We start from the raw sequence: 15,517 nt of genomic DNA on the forward strand, positions 1-15,517 counted from the left end.
ATGGCAGAAAGCGAGAGGCAAATTCATGCGCTAAAAAGTAAGAGAATAAAAATATCGCAAACATTTACTACAATCTCCTTCGGGAACCCCGAGGGTCCTCCAATTTCCAATGGACATTAAAGCTATACGCGTGCGTAATTTGTCATTTACGTCGCATGCAAAAAATGAAATCAGACATGTCGCTTTTTTTTCCTTTTCACTCGGGATACGGTAAGAATCCATAGGGATGATCGCAAGATAATTGGCCACCACTTGGTAAATAAAGGTTTATTCGATATTCTCTTGCCTATGTTTATCGATATTACTTAATTTGGACAAAGTTACAACTAGAGGCACTAGTCAAGCTTAAACTCTAGCCGACTACGAGAGTATGTCTTATGCTCGATGTTCTAGGACTATGCTCCCTCGAATACTGTCCGGAGAATACTCGAAAATCCAGTGTGTCGAAGATCGACTAAAACTAGTGGTAATTAATTAATTAATTAATTAACAGCTAAGTATTCTTTTTATGCTCACTCAAAATCTCGATCACTGACCACTAATTTGGTGCTTCTATCGTCGATACCGATCGGTTTGTGTCTGTGTGTATGTAATGCAATACATGTGTACGTATCCTGTACAAAGTGCGTATACACGATACGGTTCGCAAATATACGAGAAAGATACGGAAGAGCCAAGGAAAAACCGATTCTCATTACCACCCCCTTATTACCTACAGAATAGAAATGCTATTCTACGAATGTAAAACTCTGACTGTCGTGTAAAAGTAATTACTAATTTCAGACTAGGATGTGAAAAAATCGATAAACGTGTGGTCTCTAGGTTTTATCACCTGTGTCAAATCTCCCTGGTAATTTATAATTGTTTAAAGACTGCTTAATATAATATTATTCGTGTGTACACCTCTGTTTCCTCTTTATTCCTTCCTTTCTCTCTCAAACTCGCTCATTTTCTCCCTCTCTCTCCCCTTCTCTCTTTCTCGGTGTATGTCACTTGAAATAATTCTATATAATATGGAAAACAATATATAGTCAACCCAGATAACGTGATTATCTTTACGGGTGAGATATTTTTTATTTGCTTATTATGCGAAAAAGTTGGTATTATATGTAACTTGAATGCGTGTTCGCAAAGATTGAATTTACGTGTAATAGATATATATATATATATATATATGTATATATATATGCAAAAGGCAAGAAGCAAGCGACAAGATGCGAATATGGCGAGTCGTTATTCGTACATTTCTTTGTTCGTTAATTGAAGCGCCAAGAACAACTAATCGATGATAATATAGGAAACGCGAACATAAATTACTTTGACGTTGATTAAAAAAAAATTAAAAAAAAAAAGCCTTGGAAAAAGGAAAAAAGAAACCTAATTAAAAATTAATCATTGGCGTCGTTATAGCGTTTGGTTTTGTTCCGTAATTGGCACAAACATGTGTGTACGTACTACACACTCTCTGGATGGAAAAGAAGGAAAGAAAAATATCATTCCTGTTGTCAAATAAGTAGGGGCCGATACTTAAATTTAAAATAAATTAAATGTCACCTACCACGCGCAAAATAAATATACTTAATCTAAAAGTAACGACTGCCTCTAATATGTGTGTGTTGGTTTGAAATAAAATAGTTTGTACATTTCGTCGAGTTTCTGAAGCGAAACTGGACCGACACCGGGCAGTGTGTCATTACGGCAGAATCGCAGTAAGTGTATAATACTGGCACAGTGAGGCAATGATCTTAGGATTCTCTAAAAACTATCAGGTAAATTAAGTATTTCTAAATGCTATTGGCTCGTATTTCACCCATACTTTCGCGCTGGTTAATTCTTAATCACACGTTAGCCTCTATATCGTTTGTTCCCTATGAAAACCAATGGTAACAACAACAACATCGAACTGTCGAGGGCCGATCCTTTGTCGACGTTTACCACCGTTGTACTAACTCAACACACGTGTGGCCACGTAATAAAACGGAGCGAAAGATTGAAATGAAACTGAAACGAACGCGTTAGAAATTGATTACGTCGACAAAGAATCGATTCCTGTCTCGTCTCGTTGAATTTCGCAACAAATTACTTAATTTGCGTGATGATTACCTATACTCGGTCACAGCCTTTGGGGAATGTAACGTGATGCATGTTAGATCACTGTTTATATCACTAAAGCCTAAGAAAAAATATTGCAGGCACGAGGAAAATTTCAAGGTGTTCTTTCAATTATGAGTTACTCGTCCTGCATCCCTATTCGCGTTATTTCGAATACTTACATCGCGGTATTCCTTTCACAGTCATCAGACTGATTTATAAATAGATATGTGTTACACCGTAAAAAGTTATCGGTTCTAATAAATTAAGAGAACGCGAATTAGATGTGTTCGCTACGTATATTCTCTGCTTAGAAATGTCAGATCTCTGGTGCCAAATGAAACTTGTTCAAAATTTTTTTTCCCATTCGTCTAACAGTTTACAGAAACTGTCGAAATTGACGTCACACTAACGATTAAGATTAAAATTCGAAGTATCGAAAGTTACGATAATCCTATACTTAAAGTGAGCAACTATCGAATCGTAAAACCTTCGACGGCTCGAAGACGAGATCTAACCACCTAGGGCCCTTTGCGTTTCCTGCAACCTGAACACGATTTCTCTGACTATATAGAATGTATATGACTAGATCGTATAACGTAAAGTGAACAAATTATGCATAATATCCTATGATTTATGCTTTACTGATGCCGCATTCTGCCATATTGTAACACGCTGAACGAGCGGTCTAGTTTGCAGTAGGAACTACATAATCTGTCATACGAAAATCGGTGCTATCATCGTTCGAGATGATACTGTTACCCTGATTTAGTCAGATATCAACTTCGAACATATCTTGTTCTATTGGCTTTTTAACCCAACTCCCCAGATGTGCCTTTACGAAAGCTTCCTTCAATTGATGCTTGGCAAGCTGTTGCAGAGAAAAATGAAAAACAAAATAATAATGAACCGCAATTCGTAACCACCGTGTAACGGGAGAACGTTTTACCTACTTACCGAGTAATTCTGTACGGAAGATTTCGCGTCTAAATAATGACGGCACTGATTCATATCAGCATCGTCTATCGTATCAAGTTTACCTAGCAAGTTGTAAAATCTTCTGAAGAGCCCCTGCTTCGATATTCTAGACGGTTTCCCTAACTCGTCTTTCCCTGTGGTACAGTTTATCACTTCGGCTTCCGGTTGCCCTGCAAAATACTTTAAATTGCAGTGAAATTTCTACTAGCACGCCCTTTCCTTTCTTCCGCGTACCGATCGTCCAATTAACGCTATAATTGGGTGCCTTCCCGGGTTGCCTAACTTCAGAAGATGTGATGAGACTCATTAACGGTTTGTTAAGTCTGTATGGCGGCGGTAAACCTTGAATCGTGTTTTCGATACGCCCGCAAACCGCTCTGTACATATGACTTGGGTTCAATAGACTGCCAAGAACGATGCTGTGGAAGTAAATTGGCTCGATGAAGTGGCTTAGAAGTGCACCTTGCACACCAAGTACGTTCCACCGAGCTATTTTGTCCGAACACGACATCGTCAGCAGTCTTTGGCCCTGAAAATTGAACTAATTGTACATTGCATATCGAAGTATCCAAAGAAATAGTAAAAACGCGTAAGAGGAACAGCAGAGTTCGTACCATAAGTACGCCATCCCATGTTTGGATACCTTCACTGCTTTTCACGGGAATGGTACCTTCTCCGGACTCTATTTTTGTTCGCAATTGACCTCTTGCCCTTCGATTTGGATGCTTATCAACGGATTCATTCTCCTCGTGCGGTGAAAAAATTCGAGCATCACCGCACGGAGCGGTGTTTATGTACAAATGAAATTGGATGCCTTGCTTCAATTTGTACCCTTTCTTCGCTGGTTCTAAGATGGATTCCGCAGCACGATCCTCGGCATGAAGTTCTAGTTGTTTGTACAGATACTCGCATAAACATCTTCTTGCTACCACCTCTGCGTGGCAATCGTTCAGAGCACCGCCGCTGACGCTTAAATGCTCTCCCGACACGCACTTGGTACCTTTCAATTAAAAGCAGATAAATGACAACATGATGATTATTTGAAACAAAAAAAAAGTAACGAAACAGAATAAAGAGTTACAAAGGAAAATTATCTCTCACCGGTTGTTACGCATATTAGTTCCGCGTCTGAACCTTTAGTTTGAACGATGCCCGCTAAAACTTTACGACGAGCGTGTTGCGGTTTCGATTGAATTAGTTCGCTAAATTTTTGGTTCACCATTTTTCCAATTTTATCGGCTAACATCTGAGGTAATGTCATTTGATCCTGCCAATGACCGCTATTTGCAAAATTAGGCAGCACGCGAACCGGAAGCGGTATGCAAAACGAAGAACTGTGAACATTCCTTAGTTTGGCCAGGGCCGCTTTACTAGCCGCGGCTTTCGCTAACTTTTTACTTGGTCCAGTTCCCTCGAACGTTTCGCCATCGATGGTTACCGATATTGTGAATTTTGCGTAACTCTCTCCATTATCTGATACGCACTTGTATACCACGCCAGGGTATAATTCGTTAATAAGAGCAACAGGGCCTTTCTCTAAAAATTTGTTCGTGCTCTTTGGTTCTTGGGTTAAAGTTTTGAAAGCGTTGACAAGATGATTATCGCGTTCTGTAACGTCGCTAGTAAAGTCTGGTTCAAGAGGTATGGAAGGTTGACAAGTGTTAATCGCTTGATGGACTTCTGGTGTATTTCTGAACTGTACGATGTTTCTCAGAGCGAGCTCAGCAGCAGCATGTTTCGCCATTTTCTTGGTACGACCCTTACCCTCGTACGTTTGTCCATCTATTTGCACCGCTATTGTAAATATCGGAGCATGCGTGGGACCAGTTTGGTCGACAACTTTGTACACTGCCCCAGTTTTTAACTCGTTGAGGGCACATACTGCGTTCTTTGGTTGCGGATTCTTGTGCCTTTTTTTTGTATTGGTCGCACCTAATAAAAATAACAGACACAGATTAATTTGCTTGACATCCTGATAACCAGTTTTCTTTGACTCAAAAGAACTTGAACCTGGAAGATTTATAAGGTGATCCGTGTTCTGCTTGTTTCTACCAAAAGGTCAACTTTAATATACGCATGCGTGACAACTACATCGGGTTCAATAGCATAACACAGAATCGTGCAACCAGCGACTGACCTTCGGGTTCTGATTCAGCAGGCCTCTTCAAAGTTGGTCGCGAAATGTTCGGCTGCTCCATCTGTGAATATTATAACAAGCTACCGCTGTAGGTTCCGAACAGGTTTCCATCGCACAAGTAATCTTTAATATTACTAAACGCATATTCACCTTGACAGTAACTTACATTAACTGGAACTCACCTCTGTCAAGTGTCCTTCCTGCAATGCTTCCATGGAAGATGCAGCGGTAGTAGCACTGACAGTGGATGCATTGCAGTCTAAGGATTAAAATAAAAATAACACTGATATGCAAATTGTGTACGCGAAGGACGAATTAAAAAAAAAAAAAATAATCGATATTCGGATATCATACTTGTTTCATTCTTGTCGATATTCAACACCATCATACCGTTCGACATTTCTCGCCGAGCAAACGGGCACGTAATAAAAAAATACACTCTCAGAAAAGTCCGGCTCTCGAAACACCGCACTGTTACATTGATTTTAATTATACTGCCGTCCCGATATGTCCGCAGCGCCACTGACGTTTCTTCCTAGCCTCGACATAACCTAATTTGTCAAACGTCACTCACGGCAACTTTTCGCAGAGACGAGGTGCATGACGACACGGTGTGCGTATACGGAATTTACGTACGCAACGTCTACTCAGATCAGCACCATCGAAAAAGGAGAGCCGTTCTATCGATGCGGATTTCTAAATCAAGTAAACGTAACACAACAACCCCCGTATGTGTACACAAGCGCAGCTTGTTTACTGCGCAGGATGCTGCGCACACAAGAAGACTCGCGCGAGGAAGTCGATTTTAAATGCAAGACGGGAACCGTCCGACAGTCAGAATTAGGGTAACGATGCGCGAAAAGTTGAACGTGCAACGAAGACGGATAGACTCGCGGATGCATATATAATATCTTGTTTTCATCTCCTTAATCCTTCTCGAGGATGTTTAAAAATAGCGTCGCGCGGTAATTACTGTCTTCAGACGAGGAGTCTCGTCTCTTTTTCCCTCACTTTCCCTTGAAATTCTCCACCCCAGCGAGCATATCCTCGCGACAAGCGTTGCGTGAAATAACAATTATTACGCAGAACACTGATCACCTTATACATAGCATTAAAGTAATCGCTATGATTTATGTCTTGGGACAATGGTAGCGGTAGCACAATGAGCGCGTTCAGAGACAAAGTATAAAACGTTCCGTTGCTCACCTTTGTTCTTCCCTTGGTTCTTAATATCCAGAAAATTAAGATCGATCTGAATGCAAATTATCTGGGAATTAGCCGTCATCTCTCCTTCCTGTGCATAAATTCAGAACCTTTCGTCAGAGATTAAAAATAATCAAAAAAAAATCCACGATCCACGATATACCAATCCCTACGTATCCAAAGCCGCGAATGAATCGTTTCACCTTTCCGTTAACAATTCTCTGCGTTGCATGCTCTATCGCATCCATCAGCATCGTTTCGATGTTTGTCTCGACAGGCATCCTCGATTTACGAGCGCAACATTTGCATTTCCGTGGCACGTCAATCTCAGCGTCCAGCTCGTCGTGCTTCCGGTTGAACGTGCGACAAACATTGCACAGGCTCTCCGACAAGGATCCTCTCTTCGTTTTCTTTCTCATGGCGTGTTTCATCTGCTTCTCGAAATTCTTCACTTTCTTGTGGAACGGATTCGAACACTGAAACGACAGCTCTGATTTCCTCTCCATCGTTCTTCGTTCCGCGAAGATCGCATCGGACGTACTGACGAGGAATCATGGGAAATCACTGTAGGAACTATGGAACGTGATGTCACATGTTTTCTGTATATTGTATAGCACGTGAGATAACAGAATGGCGATATCACAATCCGCATTTTTCTTCGGCCAGTATGAATCATACCGGCGAGCTGACGTCGCATTTTTCTGTCACGTTCTTTCTTTTTCAGATCAGTCGTCATAATTTACACTGTATCTTAAACGTCCAGTGGGTCGACTGCCTCTTCGTTTGATACTTTCATCCTACTTTCAGCTATTTCTTACAGCGAAGAAACCTATCGATTCGAGCGAGCCTTCAACTGTTTGTACCTGCGGGTCTGAAAGAAACTCAGGTGCAGACTTTGCGTCGTCATTTTTCTTAGGCGAGTGAGGAAAATTACCGCGTCTATCGAAGCTTAAACGATACAGACTTTCGTTGCAATAGAACACCGACGAGGTTTTGTTCTACGCACCCATTTCCAACAGAGATAAGATTAGAGATGCAGAGAGAAATAAAAATTCTAGAACAAAGGTATTCTCAGCTGCCTGGAATATCCGGGTTGATCGAAAGTGTGTCTCGTGTAACGAAGCGCATCTGAGAAAAGTTGGCGGACTTTTTACTCGTTCCATGGAAGACAAATTGACCGACGCCGCGACAGATATCCACGGGATTCGTGGTTCCCGTGGAAAAGCTTGCGTATTATCGCGGTACCCTCCTCGTCGTCTTTCCCGCGTCCCACGGGACCGGATGCTTTTCAGCGTGACACGTGCCGCTTCCGGTACTTAGTGCATGCCCGATTATCCTCGATGCACTGCCGCCTGACAGGCTTGTGATTAATGCGCCGCTCGAGCGTTTGCCAAATGAATTGCCGCTGGCTACATTTTTTACGCCCGATCGGTTATTTTGACGAATGACGGATAAGTCGATACCGCGTCTGTTTCGTTATGCAACGTGCATACGCGATGGTATTTGGGAGGAGCCCGGTAATGGCAACTACGAAAGAGTCGAGCTCGGAGGGCTTTTCCGTTCGCGTTACCGTTTCGAACAACGCGTGTATTTTGCACTTGATTTATCGACTAATTGCCAAACACAAGCGGGAGCAATTTTATTCCCGTGCAATCTTGACTTTTATGCAAACGGTCCGATAACAACCGAGTATCGATCCGATAAAGTTCCAGAAAGAAGTGCTAGTAGTGCTCTCGAGGTGGTTCTCAGGTTACTCCCGAGAAATTCGGAAGATCAGACGGAACATGCTTCGAAGTTATCGTTTCGTCTTTATCCCGCTAGTAATTCTAATTTTGTTGGTCGGTAATCGTCCTCCGCGAAGGAAGCTATGGATAAAAGTTCCTCTCAAACGAATCAGCTTTTGTTTCAGCGTTCTGTTACGGCGGACATTAGGAAGGACTGTCGCAAGGAGTCCAAGGTTTCATGGGGTACTCCACGATTAAATTATTTACACTGACTGAATCCGAATATTTCTATATTACTATTAGTCGTCCTGAATATTTCAGCTGCGTTGAGGAGGATGAAGTCCGGAGACTTCGAACAAGAGGACCCGAAATTGAAGTGCTACCTACTGTGCTTTATGAGGAAGAATGGCATTCTGGACAAGGACGCGGAGGTGGACGTGCAAAGGGCGCTGCGACATTTGCCACGAAGCTTGCACGACTCGTCGAGAAAGTTGTTCGACAAATGCAAATCCCTCCGTAAGTGCGTCACTCGTTTCCGTAGCGAAGAATAATTGTGCCGGACATAATATCGAGAACCGTTCGCTGGCCATTTACAGAAGCGAAGAACCCTTGCGACAAGGCTTTTCGGATGGTCAAATGCTACATTGGATACCATCCAGAGGTGGGTACGATTTGAATTGGCGAATGGTGGGCGTGCAGGGCGGACGAATTCTGTAGGCTGTTCGCGTTACAGATCTTGCGCAACGTTCCCTTCCTCTAGAAGCTCTCGTCGCTGGAGGAGCAGCCGAGTATCGCGTAAAGATGACGATGTTGTGTACCGTTCTCGCGTAATTATCGCGCAATGAGAAATAAAAGACGGAAATAGAAGTGTACGAGGTACTCTAGGACGCTGAATCGGAAGGCCGTAACGGGGCTACAATTCCGGAGGAAGCAGAAATGTTCATCGCGCGAGGTAAACTTCATTGACTTCACGGGCAAAAGAGCCTAGTCTCTGGTCTGTGCGCGCAACAAACCGGAAGGAAAAAGCGTTCAGCGAGCGATCGAGCGAAACTTCCGACGACGTTGCATTTTCCGCGCGGCGGCGGCGGCGTCTCGCGGAAATTAACTCCTGTCGACCGTGCTATTTTTCTTTTCGTTCCTCATCTCAGCAACGATCGAACCATGTCCAGACTGCGACCAGATTCTAATGGACGGTCATTCGACAGAGATGAATGCGACTGAAACATCATCGCTGCGAAAGACAAGCGCGAGGGACGAGTGGAAAATATCCTCGGTCGGTTGACAATTATCCGTTCGAGGGTAGAGATGATTGTCCCGAGGATAAAGCGCAAACTAGCCGCGGAGCGAGAGTGGAAAAGAAACGGGGCTGGTTTCGCACAGCTGTGCACGTGCCTCGAGCCGACTTCTGAAAACGTGGCTCAGGTCGGCCGCGTCTATATTCGCCGTCCTCGGAACTGGGTCACAGTTCTGCCCATCGGGGTATTAAAACAATCTCTAAGCTCTCCGCGCGGCCGGAAAAGGGCGCGGGGGCGGAAAGGAACGGGTGGGCGACAGCCACGCGGGAGGGTCGGCGGAGACGGGGCAAATAACAGACCGAGGGAGGCGAACAACACGCGTAGGAGAAAGAGCAAAGGGCGACTCTACGAGCACGAGAGAAAAAGGAAGAGGTGGTGCTGATGAGCGGCGTTGTAAGCGGTGAAAGTGGTGCGAAAAGCGGCGAGACTAAACGACTCGTCGCGCGTATACACCTATGCGCGAGGTACCCTCCTTATTTCCGTTCCATTCTCTCCCTTTCAACGGGACCCCGCGTTCGATTGTCCGCCTGCCTACCGCCCCTTAAGCAGCTACATTCTTTAACAGTCCATTTACCGAGCCATTTCCCGTCGAATTGAAAACGAGTCGGGGTTATAGGATTCCGAGGACGATCCTGAGCGACGGGAGAGGGAATATTTAATCGGGTACGGATTGCTATAGGTTTCCTTCGATAACAGTTTCCTCGCGATGGTTCGCCCCGGCTCCTTTATCGCCTGCCGAAAACCCTGCGTGTTTCGCTCTCGTGCAACGTAGCCGGAAAATTGGAGGTCTCACGTGGGAGGGTAGAGCGAAGTGCTGCGGAAGAAGGAACGACGAGTGTATTTACAGCGAGGTCCGAACACGACCGGTGCAAGATACCAGGGGGATGAGGTGCACGGCGTCGTGTCCGTTTTACAAAACACCGTTATTAAAGCTGCGATGCGGTTAAGACGGGGTTACGTGGCGAGCTAACCCTGTGATCTAAGGGCTGGATCTGTTCGCTAATCCCAGGTCGCCGGATTAATCCTAGCTCACCGAATTTTCCAGCTCGCTGGGAACGTTCGCGATTGCTCATTCCTCGTCGTATCCTCGCGTCCCTCTGTTTGTTATCCGGTTAGCTCGACGTGAGTCAACGGAGTAAAGTCGGAAAAAATGTCGCTCGCCGGATGTCGGAAGTTCGAGGGGCCTAGCGAGAACGTTCGCCAGCCTGGCGTAGTTCGAGTCTCGATGACGTTGCACTAACGTTCCGTTTGTCTCTGTCGCTGTCGTGAGAGTGCACAAACTTCCTGGTCGACGATTCTTTTTTACTCTTTTGCGACAGTCGCCAAGGGACCGAAGAAGTCCAGACGTTAAGTGAGACAAACTGAAGGAGTTGCTTCGATTAACCCTTCCTCGGACATCGGAGAACAATAAAATATTTCCTGTCCGCCGCCCTCTATTTCCTTTGCGAAAGCTCACAGAATAATAGAATAATATTAGCGGTCGCGCGTAAGTGCTTTTGCGAGACGTGGAGGAGGGTTTCTTGGCGGCGAGCATTGACGAAGGTCCCAGTGGACATCGCACCGATTAAGGTGAATCAATGTTTGCTGAGTCGAGGGTAATAATCCCTGATTCCAAGGTAAATCGGCGATTCAATATTTGGAAGACGAGTGTATCGAGGTTTCCAGCGAATTTCGAGCTGCAAAACTCGGCTGTGCACACCGAGCTGCTTGCGACTCCAAACTGGAGGGTTGATTTCTTTCGCAACGCGAAAAGAATAACAGTTCGCGATCCACCGTCTTCTCGTACCATTTCTAGTCCCCCACGTCGCCGTTTACCGTCCCCTGCAAATAATCCCCAAACATTGTTCTCGATCGAAGAGGAAAGAAACGTTTGGAAAAAAGGAAGAAACGCGTTTAATCTGTCGTTCTGTGATTCGTGACTCGCCGGTAATCGATAAGAGAGTGACACGTGGCGCTACGTGACCCACGGACGGTCAAGAAATCGCTTACAAGCGATTAGCCGAGGAAAAATCGCGGGGAAACTTCCGAGTGAAACGACGAACGCGTTGCGCTCGATCGTAAAGCTGTTCCCGAGCGCGCGCGAAAGAACGGGATCGGGTAAAAACGAATTTATCACCGGTCAGAACGGACCGTGGTATTTGATTCGCGAGCAGGGGATGGTGGCGTTACCTGGCGCCTTTCCAACAATGTGTTCGCACTTTTTACCCCCCGATAAATTCGCCACCCGCCACGCCGATTGCCCGACATTTTCCCTCGATCTACGAGGCGGTCGCTCGCCTTCACCCCTTTCGTCCGCATCTTGCACGCGGTTTCGCGGAAGCTTGTCCACTTCTAATTTCTCTCTCCCTCTGTTCTTTTTTAATGCTTTTCCCAATTCGAAGATCTCTCCATAGTTATTGGTGAGGGAGAACGAATTGGTAAGTAAGGAGGCAATAACTCATCGTCATCCACGGAATTAATTGCGATACACAATTATCTCGCGTAAACTCCGCGAGCAGTGCGCGTTCGACCGCGAGCGATTTATTAATTAATCAACGGATCGCGGTACACCGGAATGAATCGCAATTTTCCAATGACGCGCGCATTATGCATTTCTCAATTTCGATTGTCCGAGTGGTCCTGCGATCACGGTCCGATTACCGCCCATTTGATAATCGCATCGACTTTGAATCGTAGCGCGTTAACTACCTCTAGTTATCATTTCAGCGGGATTATAAACGCGTCGCGAACACTTTCAACGCTTTAACGAAGCGCGATCGCTGATGATCCTATCCCTGAAAGTTTTCGCCTGGAAGTTGAGCAACAGTCGCACGAATCCTTTCGGTTCGAGGATCTACGGACGCGACGCGTCCTCGGACGGGTGATTCACCGGAAGGCGACGTCGAAGATCGCCGTCGAGTAAAATGAAGGGGAGAATGAGATTCTCCCCATTGTAGGGGAAGTTTCTCAATCTAGCTGGACGCAACTATCCTTTTATAAAGCTATCCTTTTAGAACGGTAATTAACTGGCTAACAATTTTCCTCGGCCACAACGCTCAATTTAAACTTTATTAATGAAGGGTCTACGGCTCATTAAGCCTCCGCCCTTAATGACGAACGAACGTCTAATCCTGTCGTGATTACCTTGTTTACCTTGTTTCTATCGAGGGAGAATTTCCCTCGAATTTCGCAAATATTTCTTCTATTGGCCAGAAGAGAGTTTGGTCCATTCGTGGTACCACTCGACGATGGATTTTCCAGAATTTTCCCGACTGCCTTTCCTTTAATTACTTATTTATTAATCGTGGGATCGCCAGTGAACCAATAGTTATTCACTCAAGACACGAGAGTAATAGAAATGGAGAAAAAGTGAACAACGATCGGTACTCGCCTCGTTTCGATCGTTCGAAGCCGTGGTGCACGTGAAAACGACATGGAAGCTCAAACGAAGATTTATATCGCGGCAAACTGGCTCGCGTTCTCAACGGGTTAATGCACCCGCGGATTGTACACTCTCGATGAATTTCGAAGGCCTTACGGGAATAGGGTCACGACGATGATGCGGAGCACCTCGAGTTCGACGAGCGTCCCGTTCAATCGCTCGACCAGTCAACGAAAATATTTGCCATTTCGTCGGGTTCCTAATTTCGCCGATTTTTTCTCCTCTATCTCGCTCAATGTAAACGTTTCGCTTCGCTTTATCGATACGGCTTTTTGCTTCCCACTTAAACTCGGCCCTCTTCCACCTGCTGAATAATGCGCGTTTGTGTACCTTTAATTTGCACGCGTTTCAAATCTTTTATTACACCACCGGCAACTGCGTTATTACGAGTGGGCGTTCCGCGTCGATTCCTCGATGCACCTCGCGTGTTACCGACCGTGCATTTTTAATGCTCATCAGAGGTAATTACGTAGTTCAACGGTGGTTCATTTTAAGAACTTGCAAGTTTCTGCGTGACCGCAGAGGCAGAGAGGAACGAAGAGAGAGAGAGAGAGAGAGAGAAGGTTTCGTATGAATGAGAGCAATCTAGATTGCCCATCGATGGTTGGCGACTCAAAGTCACTTCATGGCCTCCGGTTTGGCAATTCGTTCGCCGTTCGGTGTTATTCGCTGTTTTTACGTCGTGACGTGATTTTTTTCAAGGGACAGGGTTTCCACGACTCGTCGAAATCGATCGCATCGTAGATTCAGTCGAGAAGCGACGTCGTCATCGATAGAACAGCGGGGGACTTGTAATAAAATACAGGATCAACGCCGTGACCCGGTTCCCGAGGACACGCGGGGTGCGCCGTGGATGTCAGCTGTTCGAAAATGGTTCATATCGGGCGAGTATATAGAGCGCAGGATGCACGTGTGCGCGCCAGGACCCTCGAAAACTACGTTGCCGAACGTGTATACTAAAACCGTCTCGATAATGCTGAAAATACTGCTTCGCGAGAAAAAATTGATTTGAATACGCTACTCCACGGGACAGATCCGCAGGCGTACGTCGGCTCCGTTCCATCTCGCTTTACGACGCGAGCATTTTTTGTCGCTTGGAAAAGGCTCGCTTCTTTGTTTTTTCATTTCCTTTTCAGCCGTCGAAAGCCAATCGATATTTAACTGGAAAAGGACGCGGAAGGGACGGGAGCGTTTGTCACGAGTGGCTCTCTCACTCAGCGGTAATTAATTTCTGAAACGCGCGGCACGTTTACTTTGCAGCGGCGATTTTTCGCTGTTCGACGTCCCCGTACGAGCGGCCAGCTCGCAAAGAAACGTTCGCGGCACTCGAAAAACTCGGACGAGATCGAGCGGAAGCCAATCGGCGAAAGAAGTGCCTGCGGGAAAAAAATGAAGTGGCTCGATGCTGGGACCGCTTTTGTTCGCGTCAACCGTTTCCATTCGACTTGCACTCGGCGAACCTTCAAAATTCCCCAGTTCACTCGACGAGCCCTTTCCTCCTCACGAACGAGCACCGCCCGGAAACAGGACCGAAATTCATCATGTGCGATCACTGCGCGTGAGTCTCCAGCGTTAGACAAAGAAACGAACGGTGAAACGAACCGCGAGAACTACAACGGAGCCGGTGCTTTTTGTTCACAGAAAAGTAACGAGCCAGAAGGGGTACGCGGGACAGGTGACGTGTAAATGCGAGCAGTGGGTATAGTTTCTAGAGCACTCTTTGATCTCTGACTGGGAAAACCACACGTTCTAATAAACTCTCCGTGTGTTACGTTCACAGCGGCGAGAAGAAGAACGGTGACAAGGACAAGGACTATGGCGGTTGTTGCTCGCGGAAGTACGGATCACTTAAACATTTTCTAGCCGCGTTTAGCATACTTTGCCTTCCACCTGTATGGCCGCCAGAGCGTGATTAAATTGATAGAGTTCGAGCCGCTAGAGATTTAGGACAGCATCGGGTGGTTTAATTAGACCGTTGAGTCGCTCGATTAACTAAATTGCTCGACTGGATTGTGCAGAGAGAAAAAGTCCGCTGGCGGATGTTGCGGTTCTAGCTGCTGCCCCGGAACGAAGGAGGAAGGAGGGTGTTGTACCGGAGGTGCACCAACGAAGGAACAGAAATTTTGCTGTAGCGAGGGAAAATAATCGAGTTTCCCGCTAGGGAAGCCTTTAGAATGCTGGCTTCAAAGGGAACGAACAACGGGTAAACATTACGATGAGTGTCAAGCGTCCAGGGCTGGGCGGCCATATAGGGAGCGCGTTAATCATTTCTGAGGTTGGTCGTTTCCGGATGATTCCACTTTGAAAACGCGAATTTTACCCCGAGTCGTGAACGTCGGCGAGAACGGGCTGAAATTAAAGTGCCGTTGAGTATCGGCGTCGAAGGGGATGGTTCAAACGATTTCCAAGGAAATAGCATGCAAATTGATGTCGTTTTCAGAGCGAAGGAGGCAGCTGGTGGCTGTTGCATGTCCGGCTGTTGCAAGGATAAAGCGAAGCCGAAGGAACCGGAAGCGCCTTCGCGATGCTGCGCCGATCAAAAATGACGTTTATCGTAAATAAATACTTTGTATCCCATCGACGAATCTAACCTCGACAATAAACGATATCTCGATCCACACGTTTGCGTCTCTGTTTCCATCGAAACCCCGCTCGCGTCCAACAAATG

The 15,517-nt window shown here is 45.7% G+C and overlaps 3 protein-coding genes across 6 annotated transcripts in view; 2 read left to right on the plus strand and 1 right to left on the minus strand.

Moving 5' to 3' along the window:
- Positions 1-1,480: 1,480 nt before the first annotated feature.
- Adar (adenosine deaminase acting on RNA) overlaps positions 1,481-15,517 on the minus strand; it is a 43,260-nt gene continuing 29,223 nt past the window's right edge. Inside the window, exons 1-8 of one of the 4 annotated variants that reach the window (XM_076903423.1) lie at positions 5,561-5,895; positions 5,389-5,465; positions 5,207-5,267; positions 4,171-5,001; positions 3,684-4,069; positions 3,304-3,598; positions 3,049-3,239; positions 1,481-2,962 (exon numbers count right to left, since the gene is read on the minus strand). In XM_076903423.1, the coding sequence (XP_076759538.1) occupies positions 2,864-2,962; positions 3,049-3,239; positions 3,304-3,598; positions 3,684-4,069; positions 4,171-5,001; positions 5,207-5,267; positions 5,389-5,465; positions 5,561-5,606 (1,986 nt within the window). In that variant the 5' untranslated portion in view covers positions 5,607-5,895 and the 3' untranslated portion in view covers positions 1,481-2,863. Of the gene's footprint in view, positions 2,963-3,048; positions 3,240-3,303; positions 3,611-3,683; positions 4,070-4,170; positions 5,002-5,079; positions 5,268-5,388; positions 5,466-5,560; positions 5,896-15,517 lie in introns of those variants that run through there. The other 3 variants (XM_076903422.1, XM_076903424.1, XM_076903425.1) reach the window with 3 other exon arrangements.
- Positions 8,182-15,383, plus strand: Obp9 (odorant binding protein 9). The gene is made up of 5 exons (XM_076903444.1): positions 8,182-8,247; positions 8,319-8,376; positions 8,455-8,649; positions 8,730-8,794; positions 15,290-15,383. Exons 1-5 carry the CDS (start codon positions 8,194-8,196, stop codon positions 15,338-15,340), a joined length of 423 nt encoding a protein of 140 aa, XP_076759559.1. The 5' UTR covers positions 8,182-8,193; the 3' UTR covers positions 15,341-15,383.
- Positions 14,363-14,994, plus strand: LOC143428650 (uncharacterized). Its single transcript, XM_076903695.1, has 4 exons — positions 14,363-14,407; positions 14,491-14,544; positions 14,630-14,686; positions 14,868-14,994. Exons 1-4 carry the CDS (start codon positions 14,391-14,393, stop codon positions 14,992-14,994), a joined length of 255 nt encoding a protein of 84 aa, XP_076759810.1. The 5' UTR covers positions 14,363-14,390.

This window comes from Xylocopa sonorina, chromosome 10, assembly GCF_050948175.1.
Source record: "Xylocopa sonorina isolate GNS202 chromosome 10, iyXylSono1_principal, whole genome shotgun sequence".
NCBI classification, from domain to species: domain Eukaryota; kingdom Metazoa; phylum Arthropoda; class Insecta; order Hymenoptera; family Apidae; genus Xylocopa; species Xylocopa sonorina.